Genomic DNA, 22,127 nt, shown 5'->3' on the forward strand with positions numbered 1-22,127 from the left:
GGAAGAGAAACAAGGTCATTCAAAAGAAAACAGTACTGGGATAGTTGACTAGGTAGCTCCTAAAAAATTAATGTAGTTCCCTAACTAAACTTCACATCAAAATAAAATCCAGATGGGGAAAATATTTCAACAGCTACAAAAAAATGAAACCATACAATAACTAAAAGAGTGTGGAAATTTTTATTTTATAATCTCAGACCATGGAAAGTCTTTGCAGAAATAACACAAAACTGAGTTTTTAAATTTTTTTTTTTTTAAAAAGACTGTTTCTAAGGAAGGAACCATGCCCAAAGCCACTGCGATGACCCATGTCGGAGGCTGCACTACCACACAGCCAAAGTATCCGGTTCCTGATCTCCAGAGTCCTTCACTACAGCAAGCTTATCTCTGAACCGCTGCATAAATTTAAAAGTGTCCTTTTAAAACACGTACAAAATTTATAAATTCAGAACATGAATTCAGTTCAAGTCACATAAAATTCAGGTTTATAAAATTTGTCAGAAGTACTATCACCAAGAAACTCTTTCTGGAATTCAGACTAAAAAGGGACGCTATTGAACACAGTTCTCCCTAATACGGCTGTGGTTTATGCGAAGTGCAGATAGCAGATGAGGCACAACTAACGAAAGGAACAGCTTTTGATTTTAAAAAAAACATTAAAAAATATGAGGAATATATACCTTAAATAACCAAGGTTCAGTTTATGGCATGGATGCAGTTCAGTTTAGCTGCTCAGTCATGAGCGCCATTTTGTGAAGGGCTTCCACAGCATGGATGCAACAGCATGGAATTTAAATGTGTGTGTATTTACACATGTTTATGTGACGCTGAAAACCTCTAATGAACACACTATAAGAAGGATTCAATTTTAGGATGCTTACTGGGGCTTTAATAGCAGTGGAAAGAGCAGAGAGAGAGCTGACCAGCTCCTTGATTACCCTGGTATCAACAATGAAGTATATATTTCAGTTCAGTTCAATCGCTCAGTCATGTCTGACTCCTTGCGACCCCATGGACTCCAGCACGCCAGGCTTCCCTGTCCATCACCAACTCCCTGAGCATGCTCAAACTCATGTCCATCGAGTTGGTGATGCCATCCAACCATCTCATCCTCTGTCGTCGCCCTTCTTCTCCTACCTTTAATCTTTCCCAGCACCAGGGTCTTTTCGAAGAAGTCAGTTCTTCCCATCTGGTGGCCAAAGTATTGGGGTTTCAGCTTCAACATCAGTCCTTCCAATGAATATTCAGGACTGATTCCCTTTAGGATTGACTGGTTAGATCTCCTTGCAGTCCAAGGGACTCTCAAGAGTCTTCTCCAACACCACAGTTCAAAAGCATCAATTCTTCCGCCCTCAGCTTTCTTATGGTCCAACTCTCACATCCTTATGTGACTAATGGAAAAACCATAGCTTTAAGTAGATGGACCATTGTTGGCAAAGTAATGTCTCTGCTTTGTGATATGCTGTCTAGGTTCATCACAGCTTTCCTTCCAAGGAGCAAGTGTCTTTTAATTTCATGGTTGCATTCACCATCTGCAGTGATTTTGGAGCCCAAGAAAATAAAGTCTGGTGCTATTTCCATTTTTCCCCACTCTATTTGCCATGAAGTGATGGGACAGGATGCCATGATCTTCATTTTTTGACCTTTGAGTTTTAAACCAGCTTTTTCACTCTCTCCTTCACTTTCATCAACAGGCTCTTTAGTTCTTCTTAACTTTCTGCCATAAGGGTGTCATCTGTGTATCTGAGGTTATTGATATTTCTCCCAGCAATCTTGTTTCCAGCTTGTGTTTCATCCTGCCCAGCATTTCACATGATGTACTCTACATATAAGTTAAATAAGCGGTTGACAATTATATAGCCTTGACATACTCCTTTCCCAACTGGGAACCAGTCCATTGTTCCATGTCTGGTTCTAACTGTTGCTTCTTTACCTGCATACAGGTTTCTCAGGGAGCAGGTAAGGTGGTCTGGTATTCCGATCTCTTGAAGAGTTTTCCAGTTTGTTGTGATCCACACAGTCAAAGACTTTGGTATAGTCAATAAAGCAGATGTTTTTCTGGAACTCTCTTGCTTTTAAGATGATCCAACAGATGTTGGCAATTTCTCTCTGGTTCCTCTGTCTTTTCTAAATCCAGTTTGAACATCTGAAGTTCTCGGTTCACGTACTGCTGAAGCCTCACTTGGAGAATTTTGAGCATTACTTTGCTAGCATGCAAAATGAGTGCAGTTGTCCAGTAGTTTGAATACTCTTTGGCACTGCCTTACTTTGGGATTGGAATGAAAACTGACCTGTTCCTGTCCTGTGGCCACTGCTGTGTTTTCCAAATTTGCTGACATATTGAGTGCAGCACTTTAACAGCATTATCTTTTAGGATTTGACATACAAACTGTCTAATGGAATACAAACTGCCCTTAAGGGCAGAAAGCAAAGAGGAACTAAAGAGCCTCTTGAGGAGGGTGAAGGAGGAGAGTGAAAAATCTGGCTTAAAACTCAAAATTCAAAAAACTAAGATCATGATATCCAGTCCCATCACTTCATGACACAGATGGGGAAACAATGAAAACAGTGACAGACTGTATTTTCTTGGGCTCCAAAATCACTGCAGATGGTGACTGCAGATGTGAAATTAAAAGACGCTTGCTCCTTGGAAGGAATTCCCAGGTGGCTCAAGTGGTGAAGAACCCGCTTGCCAATGCAGGAGACATAAAAGATGAGGGTTCAATCCCTGGATTGGGAAGATCACCTGGAGCAGGGCATGGCAACTCACTCCAGTTTTCTTGCCTGGAAAATCCCTTGGACAGAGGAGCCTGGTGGGTTATGGCCCATAGGGTCACAAAGAGTCAGACATGACTGAAGCAACTTAGCATGCACGCACACTCCTTGGAAGAAAAGCTATGACAAACCTAGACATCATATTGAAAAGCAGAGACATTGCTTTGCCAACAATGGTCCCATCTAGTCAAAGCTATGGTTTTTCCAGTAGTCATATAAGGATGTGAGAGTTGGACCATAAAGAAAGCTGAGCACTGAAGAACTGATGCTTTTAAACTATGTTGTCAGAGAAGACTCTAGAGAGTCCCTTGGACAGCAAGAAGATCAAACCAGTCAATCCTAGAGGAAATCAGTCCTGAATATTCATTGGAAGGACTGATGTTGAAGCTGAAACTCCCATACTTTGGCCACCTGATGCGAAGAACTGACTCAATGGAAAATACCCTGATGCTGGGAAAGATTGAAGGCAGGAGGAGAAGAGGATGATAGAGGATGAGATGGTTGGATGGCATCACTGACTCAATGGACATGGAGTTTGAACAAGCTCCAAGAGTTAGTGATAGACAGGGAGGCCTGGCATGCTCCAGACCGTGGGGTCACAAAGAGTTGAACACAACTGAGGTACTGAACTAAACTTAATGGGCCAATAAAATAATTTGTGAGAAAATTATAGCCATAGCTTTCCTGAAACATTGCAAGGTAATTTTTAGAAATGATAATCCATAAAAGGAATTACTCCATATAAGATGTCAGGTTTTAAGTATTTAACTTTCTATCACTGTCAATAAAGAAGACTAATATGCAGAGATTGATAAAAATCTAGAAACCCTTTCTTTATCATTAAAGCCTTTTACTATGTCTGATTAATCTTTGTTTCCTTAATACAGCCCTGATATAGCCAATGCTCAATCATTATTAAATTTCATGTGTTGAAATAGAAACAAAAATTTCATAATTCAAATGGCAATACAGATAATCCAGTCTTCATGTCCATCTATCCTTTGTAGTTTGTAAACATTAAAATCAACTTGGAGTGTTTCTTAAGAGTTCCTAATTTTCACTGTATAGAAAAGTTCCCAAACTTCCACAAAAATGTGTAAGCTCTCAGCTGAATGTCAACTTCTGAGTTCAACTCCTCTTGAAATAGATCAATTCCTATTACGTAAATCTTCCGATATAAAAACTTAAAACAAAGATGTGCAGGCTTCAAGAAATAGCAGGTAAGAAACTGATATGAGGTCAGAAAGTTAACTGAAGAAAATGATCTAATACTGGTGACTGCTGTACAAGTACCAATCAACATACTTGAAAGGGCTGAGTCCAGCATCAAGGAGGGGAATTTTTTTTTTTGTTTGTTTGTTTGGGAGGGGAATTCTTGCAGTAGCTACCCTAGTACATTTGCTTCTACAACTGACTGCATTGCATTAGATTCCCAGATCTGCCATTTCATCCTTAAAAATAGGTAATGTATTAATTAATATTTTATAATCTACTTTTAAATGATAGAAGTGACTTTAACTACTTTCAGTAGTAACCATCCTTTTATTTTAAAAATGTTAAGTTTATTACCTGTTGAATTCCCACTGCATAAGTTTTCAAAAAGAATTCAGAAAATTCAAAGTATTCTTTTGTGACATTTCCTGGGCTTCCATATCTTAAAACACAAAGAGAAAATGTTTAAATATTGAGAATTTTGTAAACAAAACATGCTCATTAGTTTAAATACATTTTGATAGATACATTCTATTGGGGCAGAAAACTAACACTTTCCCTTTTATTCACAAGCCCCAAAATGAAATTATGACAAGCAGCACTTAGACTGCAGGCCATACTTAAAATTTCAGACAGAAATATCATCTCTCCATCCTTTTTTACAGAAACTAGAAAGACCCAGCGAAGACTGTTCACCTCATTATGATCTCAAAGCCAAGGATCACAGTGAAGCCTGCTTTAAAACAAGCACAGGATAACTTTTTGCCCTCTAAAGAAAAATGATCAAATACCATACAGCATCAAGGGGACCTATTCAATTTTATTATATCCAATACTGAGATACTAACCACAGATGGTAAATCTAATAACCAGAATTACCGTTCAAAGAGACGAGCTACAATGTGTAGTGCCCACTTCTTGCATTTCCACCAGACTAGTTCTGGTCTATCATCTTCATCAATCTGCAGAGTCTCCTAGGAGGACAAAACACCCAGATAAAATTCCTACAATGAAAGGGTTTGTGTGACTAACAAAGGCAGAATAAATGTTGATATGAATTAAGCAATATTAAATATGAATTCAGATTGCCATACAAATGCAAGTTCTTACTTTACAGATTGCTAGGTAGGAATTAAACAAGCAAAACTGCAACTAACTAGTGCTACTGTTCACATTTATCTCCTATCTTTAAAAGGCCCAAATAAGTAGAAAACAAAATACAAAGCATCATATCCCTCAAGGAAACTCTCTGGGATACCAAAAAGTTCTATATTTTGATCTGGGAGACAGTAACACAAGTGTCAGTCTGTCAAAATTCACTGAACTGTTCATTAATTTCTGTGCATTCATGTGTATAAACTAAACCTCAACATAATTCGTCACAAGATATAGACAAAGGAAGGAATATTGAAACATCTGGAGACAACATCGGGAGACAAACTCAAAATTTAAAATATTTTATAATTTTTTATAATTTTATATTTTAATATAATTAATATATTTAATTTTATATATAATTTTTAAATTTTAATGTATTTTAAGTTAGTTAATCTGATTAGTTATTTGAGTTAATTTGATAGATGAAATATAGTATCACATCTATTGCAGATAAAAATAAGACACCATCTTTCACCTATCAAACTGGCAAACAGAATTTAACAAAACAGTATCAGTCACTGCTTATTAAAGTGTAAGCCAAACACTGTTTCTGGAAAGCTGTTTTCAAGATCTGTCAAAGTAGAAAATAATAGCCATTACTTTCTACTAACTTTTAATAGAATATAATCTATAAAAATACTGAATCACTATGCCAAACACCTGAAACTAATATAAGATTGTGAATCAACTCTACTTCTATTAATTAATTTACTAATTAGCTAAAGATCTGTCAAAGCCTTAACACAGCAAGGAGGTTATCCAAACAAAATAATCATGTATGTGCATAGAAATCTAACTACATCCTTATAGTTAAACCTATAACAAGCTAAATATCTAGCAAATGAAGCATTAAGCAAAAATGTACCATACAAAAAAATTCAAAATTGTACAAAATATTTCTAAGAAATTTTAAGTGAAAATTAATATCAAAACAGTACCCACTCCAGTATTCTTGCCTGGGAAATCCCATGGACAGAGAAGCCTGGTGGACTACAGTCCATGGGTCACAAGAGTCAGACATGACTGAGCACACACGCATGCTCACAACTATCTGTATACACCATTCTTACAAATATAATAAAATGTAATTGTTCTTCCTGACAGATTTCATTAATGCTTCTTTCTTTGTATACCCTTTTTAATCACTTTTTAATAAGATTTTGTCAGTACAGCCTTTTTAATCACTTCTTCCTATAAAGATTTTATAGTATTTTCTGTAGGAAAAAATATGTTGTATATGAATATAGAGAAAAAAAGAGAATGATTATCAAGTTTTAAAAATGGCTATTTTTAGTAGGATTAAACAGTTATTTTATTAATTTTGTTTATCCGAATTTTCTATAGCTGGGCATGTATCATAAATTGTTTTTATTACAGTATTTTTTTTTCCCCAAATAGCAGGCTGGGATAATAATCAGTCTACCACAAATAACCCAAATCCAACTTTTCCCAATTCTTCTTAGAAACAGCAGCCCTTTCTTACAGGAGGAACAGTCCTGTCAATAATAGTTCGGAAGATCTCCATCCACGCTGTCATGGTTTGGTTATTCACCAGTTGAAGAGGCAATGCATACTGAAAAGAAAGGAAACAATATCAGACAATAATTCCTCCCCTCTAAAAAATCTGCAACTTATCTATATAGAAAGGTTGAAATACATGAAATGGCTAACACTTGGACCATGAAAATAGTAATTTCAGATGATTCAATCTAAAATTTAACTTAAAACAGCTCTATAAGCATATGTGTATAAGTTAAATTTTTAAAATCTAGAAAATATACATGCTATAAATTATTTCTCTGAGCTCCTCCTTTTTTTTCAGCCATGCTGTGCATCATCCAGGCTTTTAGTTCCCCAACTAGGGGTCAAACCCATGCCCCCTGCATTGGGAGCATGGAGTGTTAACCACTGGACCTCCAACGAAGTCCCTGGTACATTTTTAAGTAAAAAATAATAAAAATAATACAGAAAGAGGTCATTTATTCAGCATGAGACTCTAGATAAGTGATTTTTTACCATTTACCACTTTGGGTGTCAAACTTCATCTTTCCAGCTTTATTGAGATAGAATTGATATATAACACTATGTAAGTTTAAGGTACACAACATGATCATTTGATACACATATATATTTTTAAATTACTTTTACAACAACGTTAGTCAATACTTCCATTACCTCATATCATTATCTTTCTATTTTTGAAATGTAGTTCATTTAAAATATTATATTATTTTCAGGTATATAAGCAACTTCACAATTTAATAGACATATTCCATTTAAAGTTATTACAAAATAATGGCTATATTTCGCTGTACAATACATCCTTGTTACTCATTTATTTAATACACAGTAGTTAATATCTCTTAATCTCATATGCATCTTGACCCTCCCCACTTCCCTCTCCTGTTAACCACTAGTTTATTCTCTGTATCTATGTATCCGTTTCTGTTTTGTTACAAACACTTGTTTATTTTTTAGATTCCACATATACGTGATAACAGTATTTGTCTTTCTTTGCCTGACATTTCTCTAAGTGTAAAACACTCTAGGTCCATCCACATTGCTGCAAATGGCAGAATTTCATTCTTTTTTATGGCTGATTAATATTCCATTGTATGTATATGCATGTACATAAACATACAACATCTTCATTCATTAATTTATTGATGGACACTTATGTTGCTTCCATAATATGGCTATTGTGAATAATACTGTTACGAACACTGGGGTGTATATATCTTTTGAATTAGTGTTTTCATTTTTTCCAGATATATACCTAGCAGTAGAATTGCTGATCATATGGCAGTCCTATTTTTTGTTCTTTGAGGAAATGCCATATAGTTTTTCATAATGGCTGCACCAATTTACATTCCCACTAAAGTGTATGAAGATTCTCCTTTCTCCACATCCTTGTCAACATTTGTTATTTGAAGATTTTTTCATAATAGGTATTCTGAAATGAGGTGGTATCTCATTATGGCTTTGATTTACATTTCTCTGGTGATAAGAAGTGTTGAGCATCTCTTCAAGTGCTTGTTGGCTATCTATATTTCTTGTTTGGATAAATGTCTATTCAAGTCTTCTGCCCATTTTTTAATTGGGTTTTCGTTGTTGTTGTTATTGAGCTATATGAGGTGTTTATATATTTTAGATATTAACCCCTTATTGCTAATATCATTTGCAAATATCTTCTCCCATTTAGTAGGCTGTCTTTTTGTTTTGTCAATGGTTTCCTCTGCTGTGCAAAAGCTTTTAAGCTTAATTAGGTCCCATTTGTTTTTGTTTTTATTTCCTTGTCTTAGGAAACAAATCCAAAAAAATATTGCTATGATTTATGTCAAAATGTGCTACCTGTTTTCTCTTCTACTTTTATGGTTTCCATGTCTTACATTTAGGTTTTTAATCCATTTTGACTTCATTTTTGTATATGATATGAGGAAATGTCCTCATTCATTTACATATGACTGTCCAGTTTTCCCAGCACCACTTACTGAAGGGACTGTCTTTTCTCCACTGTATATTCTTGCTTCCTTTGTTGTGGATTAACTGACTGTATGTGCATGGGTTTACTTCTGAGTTCTCTGTTCTATTCCATTGATATATAAGCTTGTTTTTGTGCCAGTACAATACTGTTTTGATTATTGTGTATTTGTAGTGTAGTCTGAAGTCAGGGAGCGTGATATCTCCAAGTTTGTTCTTTTTTCTCAAGGTTGCTTTGGCAATTCAGGGTCTTTGGTAAATTATCTGTTCTACTTCTGTGAAAAATGTCAGCAATATTTTGATAGAGATTTCAGTAAATCTATAGACTGTTTGGATAGTATGGACATTTAAACAATATTAATTATTCCAATCCAAGAACACAAAATATCTTTCCATTTCTTTGTACTGTTTTCAAACTCCTTCATCAATGTTTATAGCTTTTAGAATATAGGTCTTTTACATCCTTAGATAAGTTTATTCCAAGGCATTTTATTATTTCTGATGCAGTTGTAAATAGGGACGTTTCCTTAATTTCTCCTCCCATAATTATCTTTTTGTGATGCAAACCCAGTTTAATGACATTAATGAAAATCTTTCCTTCAAGAAACACTTTTTTCAATTAATTTTGTCTACACTGTGGCATGATATCACAGTCCACTACACCACGTTACAGTGTACAACTCCCCTCCCTACTACACCTTGAGCTACAGGAGATGAGGCTTAGCACCTCTGCATCCATGCATTCCAAAACCTGCTACATGCTAAGGATATAATAAGTGAAGCTTACATTCTAATTGAGGGGGGAGAAACACTTAAATAAGAATTACAATATGGTGTGATAAACAGGACAGATAAAAGCATTACAATGTTGATAAGAGCACCCATGAGGACCACGTAACGCAGCCTGCTAATAGAAGAGACAACTTCTGTGGAAGAAGTGATATGCAAGCTGAGACATGGAGAAAGAGCACAAATGGACCAGGGCAGAAAGGGGAAGGAGGGTGCTCCAGGCTGCACGGTGCCTTAAAGGTTCAGCAGTGACAAGAGGACATGACCTGCTCATGAAGCTAAAAGAATTTCCATATGGCTGGAGTGTAAAGAACAAAGCTAAAGCTAAATATAGTATAAGATGAGGTGAGAGATGAAAGGTTTTATAGGACATGTGAAGAAATTAACACTTTATTCTAAATGCAGTGGACAGTCAGTTGGTTTTAAGATGGAGCAAAGAGGAGCAGCAGGCTCAGGGTTAGGGGAAAGATAATAATGAGTTCACTTCTGGACAAATGAGCTCTGAAATATGTATGAAATATTCAAGAGTCCTGTACACAATAAATATTTAATAAATGCTTACACAAAATCAATTTCATTATATCATACTTTTTATAACATAAATTTTTCTGCCTTTTCCTTTATAGACAATCACTCTTTACTTACATAAACACTGGAACTATGCCACTTGAAGCCTTCTAAATTTTTGCTTCCAGGATTCCTCACTGAAGAATATTACTATATCAGCACATAATAAATTACTGAAATGGTTTAAAATGATGAGGGTTTTTTTTCCCGGATTTTTTAGGTTTTTAGCACATACATGTTAAGAAAAAAAAAATTAGACTTTTGCTCTCTTAGCAAACCAAGTAGAAGCAGAGACTTTAAGAAAACTATTTCATCATCCTCTGTCTTACTTACAGTTCCTGGCTATGCTTCTCCCAGTGGGAAAGGGAAGTCTGGCTCTGAATAAATGGGATATTACTATGTCTAATGGCAAGACATCTCACTGAATAAAAAATGTTTGCCCCAAAGTGATGCTCCTGAGAAAGATTTCTGAACAGAAAAACAAAAACAAAAGCATCATACATCTTCCTAGTTTATTACTTTTAAAAAAAAGAAAAAAAGGTGTATTCTTAGTATTCTAGTTTCTTCTCTTTTCTCAGAGGTGCCTCCTTTCCCCTTCCCACTCCCTCAAAAAAGGCAAAGCTGAAAAAAACACAAATATCCTCCCTGGACTGTCTCTATTAAAAGTTTAAAAGGTGAGGCTAAAAATATAAATCCTTTTTAAAGTGAAATATTCTAGAACAATATAAAAGTACTTCAGTCAGATAGAAGCCAAGAACAAAATCAAACTATCCTGACTCTCTAGCTTGATAAAACTACCCTCTTGCCATGACTAAGTTAACAAGAAAGCATGAAATAAAGCTTTAATCCATTCATCACTCAAATAGTTTAAACTGACAGCAATTATTCTTTCTCCACCCAGATCTAACTATCTTACCCAAGCCTTTCGAGGATTAAATTTTAAATATATTTAAAACATTCCATATTAATGTTCGTTATAGCTTTCAATTAAGAAAAAGGAAATTTTTAAATGACGGTAAACGAGTCACTCACTCTCATTTGTTAGCTTTAAATTGGGCCAAATGCAAACAAACTACCATCAATATGATTTCTCAATAAAAAAAGAACTCTCTTCTTTTCCTTTCTCTTCTCCTATAATGATAACTAATCTACAGGCAGAATGCTATGGACAGATTAGTCAAATCATCAGGTTTTAGGACAGTTAACTGCCTTGTTTCTTCCATACTCAGACTCCAGACACTGGGGTGAAAGACATATGGCCACTGAATCTCAGCTCTGCCACTCAGATAACCTTCGACAATTAAGTTGACCTCTCTAAGTCTGTTCGCTCATAAGGATTTTTAAGAAATACATGTGAGAATATATAATATGTAATTTTCAACAATAAACAATAACTGACACTTACTGAGCACTTTCGATGTGCCAGGCAGAAATACATGGCATCAAATTTGTCTTCTGCTATAGAAACTTACCTGCACAAGTGCATAAAAGATTTTCAGAATCTGTTTCTGTATTAATACAGAATAATGTGAGGAATCAGGAAGGAGCTGCATGATTTGTTGCTGAATACGAGGCAGAAATATTTGCATTGCTGCTATAAGAGGTTCTCTTTCCTCTGCTTTCTTATATCTACATGAGCAAAGACAAAACAAGAGAACAATAATTTCTCCCCCCACAAAAGAGCTATAAACAATGAATGAAAAACAGTATTTCTAAACTATATAAAACTTAAACAGTAACTTTCCAAACACTGTATTACATTTCACTTTGGATTGTTAGAATAAACCTGAGAGAAACTTTAAAAGAGCACATCCCTGTTTCAGGCAGAATACCTAAAATCTTTCAAGAGTTGGACTAATTCAAAATAATCAAAAACAGCTTTGCCACTTTCCTAAATCAATTTTTCTAATACTTAGATTAATTTTCATCATACCACAATTCTTGCCACAAAATACAGGCTGATATGCCAGCTTAAATAGATATTTCTATTATATAACAAATAATGTGGTGGAAAACACAGTTGTCTATACCGTATATTGAGAAGTTAAAATAGTTTACAAATTTATGTGCTCTTAGATCACTTTAATAGGTGTAAGTCTAAAATATCCTCTAAAAATCATTTTAAAAGGAGGACTACAGAACTTTGTATGCAGGAGCAACAATTTGAAACTAGAAAGCAATGCCATTAAACATAACACTAGTCCCACACTTTCCAAGCAATTCTTATAGAAACGACACTCGTTAGCAAAGAAACTTGAACATTTTCTACCTTGCATCCAAAAAGGTAAATGTTTGGTTTACTTAATAATGTGCTCACTTGAAGACAAATGTTAAGGTACCTCTCCATCAAAATTTCCAAGGAAAGCTGTTAAATAAATGGTCCTCTGAAACTAACAAATTAGTTTGAGAAGCACTGCCTGAAAGATTAACACATTAGCAGATTAAAGATTCTTTGAAAAACTGTAGTAAATTACCACATTTGTGTTTAATCCAACATTTCCCAAACTAACCTGATTCTGCACAACACCCACAGCAGACCCCTCTATGCAATGTAATTCTTTCTAAGTAACACAAGGCTGGTATCTTCAGCCAATAGAAATCAACTTACTCATATGTCTTCACCAGTTGATATAGACATAACAAACTGCCAAGCCAGCTTCCACTGCTCTGTGATTGCAAGTAATAGTCTATCTTGTCGACTACCGCTGGCCAGTGACCAGGGAAATCATATTTAATGATGGCACGGAGACACATTGTTAACTGGACTCTATAAGGTGGGGGAAAAAAGTCCACAATCTAAGTAGTTATAAATATCAGGCTTCAAAGACCTCTAGTACTGTACACAAAAGCACTTTGATTCCTATTTATCTACCTTATATAGTTATTTATCTTGGGTGATAAGAAAAAGAAGGGTCCTATTAAAAAAACACCTCCTCAGTAACTCAAACTTACTGAAAATAAACAGAATGAGTGATTGCCTAAAATGTATCAAATCTTTCAAATGGTCTTATCCTAAAGATAAGCTTTGTAAAAAAAAAAAATTTAATAAATTCATAAAAAATTCTACAAAAAAAAAAAAGACAATGAATCAACCCCAGCTCTTATAAAATTTCCCACCTTGTCATATTTTGTATTTTGGTTATCATATCCTACAGGGAAACAAAACAAAAAAGCATTTTATTATTTCAACTAGACAAACTTAACCTAAAAATGGTCACAGTAAGTAAAATGGAAGCCTAATAACAGTGGGAAGCATCTCTGTGAGCCAAAGTCTGGAATCAGTCATCAGCAATTCCAGCCATGCAGGATTTTGCACCTATCAAAGCTTTCTTAGATCCTAAATTTTATACAAAGTACCAAGTACTAGCTGGAAATTCCTGAAGGGGAATGTTAAAAGCTATTTCCAAAGAAACATAGAAAAAAAGAAACAGGCAAGACATTAAACAGAAAAAAAAAAAAAAAGAAGTATCTTCAATAAAACCACAAAGTTAAGTGATAAAAGATGTGATCTCATAACACTTAGGTCAGTAATCATTTCCTCAACTGGATCCCAGTCACAACTGAAAAGAAAGTGAGGGAAAAAAAAATGTCTCTCCTACAAACTCTCAGTGTGTCCTTACATGGTCACTTGCAAATGGTCAGAAAGTGAATCAAGCTAAATTAGGATTCCACCATGCCAAGAAAAAGATACATACTCAGTTCAACAGCCAATAACTTGAATTCACTGAAATGAAACAAACAAAATAATGCCTTTTCCTTGTGTCTCCAAATCTATCTGCAAAAGATCCTTTGCAGTACTTTTAAATAAACTTTGAGAATATTTATTTAAGAGTGGTTACAGTTAAGCCTTCAGGACATAAAAGAAACAAAGCCACAAAGAACTGTCTCATAATAAAGATAAAGATAACCTCCTATGCAACCAGCAGCTGTTCCTAAACAACCAATAGATCATATCTGTATTCAACAAAACTGAAACTTTTCATTTTTTTAATTTCATCTTCAGGTTGACCCTCTTAATCCTTTCTCATTCCAAGCCAAGCAAAGGATGTCTATGAACAGCCATCCTTTCATATATTACTATGCAGAAGCATTGCTTGCAAGATTCAGAGAGATTTAAAATGTAAAGATTTTGCCAAGAAATGGACACATGATGGTACCACAGGGAAGCCAGTGCCAGATGGGCATGTGGGCAACCAACAAGAATAAAGACTATTTTCTTTCATCAGTACACTTCCTTTCTCCTCTTAATGAAACAACTGCACAAAGAGGGGTTCAATACTTGTCACACTCAGGGATAAAGTTATATCTACTCTCTTGAAGTTCATTTCATTTCCCTACCTCAGATTCATCTATTTCCCTCCTGCCTTTTCTAAAGAAACCTAATCACTCTCTCATGTTGAAAAGAATTTGTTTTTCCTATTTTAAGACTGCATAATTTTTTTGACTCTATAGTTGTGCTATCCAATAAGGGCAGCCACCAGTTATATAAGTAAATTAGAAATTCAGTTCCTCAGGTACACTAGCCATATTTCAAGTACTCCACTGGCTTCTATGCCACATGACTAAGGATCAGACAGTATGGATACAGAAGATTTCCATCACCGTAGAAAGTTGACTGGACTCTACAGCAGCTAATCTAAATTTAAAAAACCAGAGATGCTTCTAGTTTATACTTTCTCCATCCTATCTTCTTCAAAGGAACAGATGTTCAGCTCACAAAAATGAATAAAAAGATAGGTAGAGTATTACAAAAATGCTAAGTTAAAACCCCCAGAAGTCAATTTCCCTGTATCAGGGAAAAGAAAAGCAAATAGTGAAAAGTCAAAAGTCAAAACCTATGTCTCTAACTGAGAACATAGGTTATTTACATACAGGGATCTACACAACAATTTTAGTTACATGTTTGCTTTAACTCTTTTTGTGGCTACTTATAGCAACTAAATCCTTTCCAAAATATTTTGAGGCAGAGACTTTCTGGTGGTCCAGTGGTTAAGATTCCTCCTTTCCCACTGCAGGGGGCATGGGTTTGATCCCTGGTTGGGGAACTAAGATCCCACATGCCACATGATGCAGCCAAAAAAAAAAAAAACCTCTCTCTCTCTCTCTCTCTCTATATATATATATATATAAAAGCAAAGAATTACAAATGCAAAAACAGATAATTAAAACTGTATTCTTAGAGTGACCATCTTTATTACTTTGTATCTCTTTTAAAAAACAAACTTGAGGCTGATGATTATACTAATTTCCCCCATCCACATAGTCTGTGCTTCCCACAAAGCATACAGATTTAGTATAATGTACCTCACTAAATCTGGAGACCGAATTATTCCTTCCACAATATTATCACGTATTTGCTGGCGATCGTTTTCATGAATGTTGAATGGAAATATTGCTTCTCCTGGCGGAGGTTCTCGATCCGGCCAGTACTGTGTCACCATGTTCTTCAAGTAAATGGCAGCTAAATTAGAGGGGGTAAAAAAAAAGCTAATGTAGCAGTATTGAAAAGATGGCTTTCATTTAGCCTTGCAGAGCATGAAAGGCTAAACCCTTCAATGCTAAATATGACACCCAGCAAAAATGGAAAGTCTTATAAATAGCCAAATGGAGAAGGGAAAATGAATATGAATTTAAAGTTTCTCTTTAGCTAGTAAAGTAAATCTAAGCAGAAAACATCTCATTAAATAAAGCTCCAGAGTTTACATGACAGAAAAATGACCTAGGAAATCAAGTATGTACCTATATACTAAATATAAAATGGTCTAAATGCAACTCTACTAAAAAATTTTCAGATCATGAGAGTCATACTGTTCATAACGCCCAATATTGAACTGACAACAGGTGAAATTCTACAGCCCTTCACATAGATTGCTTTTTCTGTCTTTCTTTCACTGGGTATTATTATCCCACACTACCATTTTGAAATCTGTATACTTTTTATAGTATTGGTAATTATTATCTAACCCTTCGGAAATATTTGCCACTTGCAAATATAACAATAGAGAAAAGAACATTAGCTTTCAAATATTTTTGGAAAATCTCAGGAAATCTCTTATCTGTTTATTTCTATCAAAGTACAATCATCAATGATTTGGTTCCTCTTTTTAATTACCTTCAACATTTAACAGGGAGAAGGCAATAGCAACCCACTCCAGTACTCTTGCCTGGAAAATCCCATGGACGGAGGAGCCTGGTAGGCTGCAGTCCATGGGGTCGCTAAGAGTCGGACACGACTGAGCGACTTCACTTTCACTTTTCACTTTCATGCATTAGAGAAGGAAATGGCAACCCACTCCAGTGTTCTTGCCTGGAGAATCCCAGGGACAGGGGAGCCTGGTGGGCTGCCATCTAAGGAGTCGCACAGAGTCGGATACGACTGAAGCGACTTAGCAGCAGCAGCAGTAACATTTAACAAAAGACTTCTAAAAGAAGCTAATATACTGCTACAGAGTTCTGACAGGGAATGCAAAGCTTTCTCACCAACCCAGCTGAGCACTGGGAATATATATGTTTTTATAATGTCATATTCTTACCTATACATAAAATATAAAAATAAAGAGAGATGACCTGCAGATAACTGTCTTCCCTTAAGTTTCTCCTCTCCCTTCTTCCCCACTCCTCCCTTCATCTCAATTTTAACATAAGCTAAACTGGCTCATAAAAGCATTATACCACAAAGACTAAAGCAAAACATGTTCTACATTGGCTGTAATACAACAGAAATCCAGTGAAATTATGAACCTGATATCCTATAAGCTCCTCTTTCATTAGTTTTGATTCAACAAAGGTCTGAAAAAGACAATTTCACCTAAGACTTTCATTTTTTAGAATAAAAACAAAAATTATTTGAGACAGTGAAAGAGAGAGGGAAAGGGAAAAAGTGGGGGGCGGGTGGGGGGGTGGGAAGGGAGAGAAAAGGGAAGGGAGGGAAGCAGGAGAGAGAGAGAGAAATGTGTCTATGTGTGAGAGTTTGGGTTTTTATCTTTTTTTAAGTCAGACCACATAGGCTCTGGACTAAGTACCATCATTTACCCCAGTATACTTATTTTATTATGTAACTGTCATTGGCAATAAAAATACACAAACTGTTGGAAAAAATGAATAAATGATCTAAGAATATGGTCCAACCTGTCAGCAGTTCAGACTGATTTCATGAGATTAATCTTTGCAAAAAGAAAAATCACAATGCCATTTTAATCCCTACAGAACTAGTCTTGAAAATAAAAAGCAACTTTCAGACAGCAAAGATACAGACATGGTAAAATCATGGACCTATTCATAATTTATTCATTAAATGCTATTAATTTTATAACTAAAAATATTTTTATTCTGGGACACCATCAGAGATGGACTATATAAAAGACAGTGACAAACTGTATAGATTGCAAGAAACATGCAATTAGTTAAAATAAAACTGAACTTAATGTAATAATTTGAAAATAGAATATTAATTATGCTTATAATCATGGATTACTAAAGATAATGAAGGGAAAATACCAAAAATAACTGAAACTCTACCAATAATCTAAAAATATCCCTTTAATCATTTAATTCAAATGTCTATCTAACCATATGCCAGAGCTAAGTAAATACAAATATCTTAATTCATTCATAAAGAAATTAAGTATTAAAATTTGTTTTTCTGCAAAATCTACTTATAACTTCAGCATCTTAAGTTTGAAATTAACTTTAAAACATACACACATTTCTCCCCTTTTGAAACAATGAATCATCACATACGCTCTATGTTCTGGACCCAGAGCCACCAACCACCACACAGATCAACTGGGTTCTATAACATCAAAGTGGAAAGGATGCAATTAAACTTAGTGAAGTGGAATGCTATGCTTTTTGAGTTGATATTTCTAAGTTTTTCTACAATTTTTCATAGTAATTTGGTAGCCCTTCTCCCCTTCTCACTCTTGTTATTAATCTGTTAAAGGCTAAGAAATAAAGTAATGAAGTGTGTAAATTATATCTAAAACAAGATTAAATAGATTCTGAGTAAAAGTTTCCTACAAATAAGACCCATGAGTTTTAACAAAAGAGCATCTTGAAGTGCTTCTGGACTAATCAAACAACTTCCTGTTAATTTCTAGGTTCTGTAATCTGAAACACTGAAGTTACCACCTTGATAATGCTACTAAGCTTACCAATCAAAAGCAAAACAGTGGAGCAAACATCCAAATTTATCTTGTTTAGCTTGCCAATATCAAAATATTACATTTATTTCCTATTTCTTACCAGTAAAGTAATAAAGGACACTCACTAACAAGCTTTATTGATAATGGCAAGAATATTAATTGCCCATAAGCAAAAAAATCAAGAACTGAATATTTCACAGAACCATGTCTTTCCACTTAATATTATAGCATAACTTTTATGAACAGGCTGATTTTTTAAAATCAAAGATCACAACATTCTGTTTTAAATGTGATGCTAAAATGATAAATTGTCTGAGGGTCACCATGATTCTTGGGGTACCTTTGTATTCTAATAATAGGTTAAATAGAAGAGAAAACTTATAAATGGCACTTAAATTTAGGATAGTTATAATGTAGACTTCTACACAGTATATACACAGACTGTATAATAAAATGGATGCTGTAAAGTAAAAAGTTGTCCTAATGAATTTGGACATGATCAGCAACCAAGAGAAACTCTGTCCTGTAGCTAACAGATTTAAAGTCTACATAAATTATAAATTAAAATTGCTTTTAAATGCTAATTACATTTTATATTAAAACTTAATTACCTACGTTATTAAGATTCAAAGTTGTATAGAACTGGTGAGGATATGGGAAACCCAGCATTCTAATGCACTGTAGATAGAAAAAGTAAGCAAATGCAACTTGGTGATAAGATTCAAAACTGTAAATGTTAATATTGTTAATATCATTAACCTAGCATTTCCATTTGTTTCATCCTGTGAAAATATCTCCACTAGTATCCAGAGATATGTGTTCAAAGATGTTCATTTTAGTGTTGCCTCTAACAAAAACAATAAAAAGGGGCAATAAGGGACATGCCCCCCAGTATCGGATTGCTTAAATACACTATGGTAGTTCTCATCCAAAGAAATACAGGAGAGGATGGGACAAACTGAGAGTAGCACTGAAATATACACATTACCACGTATAAAGCAGATAGCTAGCGGGAAGTTGCTGTAACACAGGAAGCGCAGCCCAGTGCTCTATAGAGGGGTGCACCGTAGAAGGGTGGGGTCAGGAAAGGGTGGGAGGGAGGTTCAAGAGAATATATGTATACTTACAGTTGACTCATGTTATTGTACAGCAGAAACCAACACAACATTGTAAAGCAATTACCCTCCAAACAAAAATAAATGTTTTTAAAAAAAGAATATATAGAGGAATGGGAGTATGGAAATCTCAGAAATATACTTTTCTTTAAAAAAAAAGAAATACTAAATAAGTGTTACAAAGAATGAAGTATACATATGTGCACTGACATGGAATGATCTCCCAAGGGTATATGGTTAAATGAAAAAAAAAAAGTAAATTACAAAATAGCATGTGTAGTGCAAACAGATTTTTATTACTTTTTAAAATCAGCATATCTACAGAAAAAGAAAAAGAATTAGGGAACCATGCACCAAAGTTGATAGTAGATATCTCTCGGGGTAGGTTCAAGAGCAATCTAATAATATAAATTCTGTTTTTTTGAAATAGTTGTATGTCATATAAATAAGACTTATTAATTTAATAAACTGCTTTAAGATCCTTAAAAATACTATTTCTATTGCAAAGCTTTATAGCAAATTCACAATGGCCCTATAAACACTTAGGTTATTTAAGTAAGTTCCATTTAGCAAAATGTGGTTTCAAAACAGCCCTATTTTATAAAACAAACATTAAACTGAGAATTGTGATTTCAAAAAACTTACACTAAAGTCTCATAAACCTTATTAAAGTAAAAATAATTCCACTATGAATGTTTTTCCATAGTTTTTTCATAAGAAACTTATCTTTTCCATAAGATAATTTAACCACAAAGGGATCATTTAGGAAATCATACATATTTTTCCAAAATTTAATGATTCCCTACTTTATTCTGTTATGTTCAAGTAAAACTAAATACTTTTATCAGCATGTAGAGTATAATTCCATTTCTATAAAATTGTTCATCTATTTCTATCTGAACACATGCACAGAGTAATGAGCACCTAATGATGGGTCATTTCTAAGTAATGAACGTAGGGTAATTTTTTTACTTTTTTCTGTGTATTTTTCTGTATTGCCAAATTTATTTATGAGTGTATGTCACTTCAATCATATAAATTAGCTACTGTCATTTGATCCCCTTCACTTGAAATTATTTTCTTTCCAGGACTCTTCATGCTCCGTTTTTAACCTTCTGGTTTCTAATGACCAGTTCATTTAAAAAAGGAGGAAGAAGAATAAAAAAAAACATCAAGGAACTACCCTAAGATCCACAGACCCAAAAGCAAGGTTCATGTTTATAACAAAAGTTCAGCTTCCCATCATGCGGTTAGGAACACCTGTGCAAACCTTCCCCCTCCATGATCTGACACATGGAATGGAGCCAAATTCATATACACAAATTCATGGTGTTAGTCTATGGGTCTAAAGGCAAAGCCACCAGGAATCATTAAAAATTAGGGAGATAACGCTATTAAAACTGAATAAGCTAAGAGGAAAAATGCCAAAGTTATAGAGGAAAGGAACTGTATTAATAGCTAGAAGGGAGAAGAGGACAGAAAAAGCTATGGGAGATTTAAGAGCTCCATATGAACCTCTAAATTTCCAGGGAAAAAGACAGTCAGTTTTCAAGCCATGAGAAATACCTCATGTATGTTTCCTATGTTTTCAAAGAAAGCAGATATTTAGAAATGAAATAAAACTCTAGTTCTAGTTTTACCCATAAATAATCTTAGAAAGGATTGAAAAAACCAACTCACCTGCCTGGCGCACTGGGAATTCCACATGCTCAGACACTATAATCCGAAGCAGACTGGGAGCAAAATTGATAATCTTGTAAGACTGAAATTACAAAGAAATATTTTATTAAAAATAGGGCAATACAAGTGAATAACCGTCCGCACCTGTTCCTGAATACACTCCTGTCCGAACAAAAGAAAAACTTTTAAAGGAAAAGAAACTCTCCAAAGCAAAATAAAGATTACTAAAATACAAAAAGAATCCTTGGAATAAATCAATGAATAAAAGAGTAAGAACATTTTTATGTTTTTTTAGATATATATTGTCAAAATGTTCTCCAGAAAGGGTGCAGCAATTTATGCTTCCCGCAGTAGATTATATGTGTGCCCATCTATCTAATATAGAGATTAGCATTATCATTTCTTCAAAACTTTTCATCTTTATTCATATTTTAAACTACACTTATTCTAGCTTGAATTTTTTTTCCTGTCGGTTGGCTATTTGTTTTCTTCCACAAATTCTTTATTCCCCTCACTCTTCTGTAAAAGGAATATTTGTTTTATTCTTAATAACTTCTGGGAGCTATTTTATGAATTTAAAATTTCAAATTTTTATTTGACTCATACATTGTGCTCAGTCGCTAAGTCATGTCTGACTCTGCAACCCCATAGACTGCAGCCCGCCAGGCTCCTCTGTCAATGCAGTTTTCCAGGCGAGTGACTTATACAAGTGTTTCTTTCCAGCTTATTTGTGCTTCAATTTTGTTAGTACTTTTGATGAAAAGAAAACATGGGCTACAGAAAATGGAAGATCCAACAGAGAAAATGGACAATGGCTCTGCACAAGCCAGCCCAGATTGCAGCAGTATATGTACTTCAGGAGACAGGGTTGAGAGCTCTGTCACCAGCTGCCCTCTGCTGCCAGAGCATCTTTTAAACTTAGCAGCGCCCAAGTGAGCCTGCACTGATGAAGTGCCTACTGTCTGGGCCATTTCTCCCCATAGACATGTTTTACTCTGACCTACTCCTGAGTTTGGCCATGGCGACTATAGATGCAAAAAAAGAGAGAGAGCGAGCAAGCAGCCTATTCCTTCTGATCATATTCCCTCCAGATGTCTAGTACCTGGACCACATTACAGGCCTGCCACATGCCCAGAGCTTACACTTGGCCATGCCTGCTGACATTCCCAGAAAGGACTCATAAATTCTCACTGAGACTAAGCCACAC

General features: G+C 34.9%; 1 protein-coding gene across 3 annotated transcripts in view; it reads right to left on the reverse strand.

Moving 5' to 3' along the window:
• The window catches only part of IPO8 (importin 8), a 66,509-nt gene that overhangs the window by 41,250 nt on the left and 3,132 nt on the right, over positions 1-22,127 (reverse strand). For 2 of the 3 annotated variants that reach the window (XM_006069106.4, XM_006069105.4), the window contains exons 2-8: positions 20,921-21,002; positions 15,286-15,442; positions 12,590-12,748; positions 11,454-11,610; positions 6,629-6,718; positions 4,867-4,961; positions 4,345-4,429 (exon numbers count right to left, since the gene is read on the reverse strand). In XM_006069106.4, coding sequence (XP_006069168.2) covers positions 4,345-4,429; positions 4,867-4,961; positions 6,629-6,718; positions 11,454-11,610; positions 12,590-12,748; positions 15,286-15,442; positions 20,921-21,002 — 825 coding nt within the window. The remainder of the gene's footprint in view (positions 1-4,344; positions 4,430-4,866; positions 4,962-6,628; positions 6,719-11,453; positions 11,611-12,589; positions 12,749-15,285; positions 15,443-20,920; positions 21,003-22,127) is intronic. The other variant, XM_006069107.4, reaches the window with a different exon arrangement.

This window comes from Bubalus bubalis, chromosome 4 (assembly GCF_019923935.1).
Source record: "Bubalus bubalis isolate 160015118507 breed Murrah chromosome 4, NDDB_SH_1, whole genome shotgun sequence".
In the NCBI taxonomy this organism is placed as follows: Eukaryota; Metazoa; Chordata; class Mammalia; order Artiodactyla; family Bovidae; genus Bubalus; species Bubalus bubalis.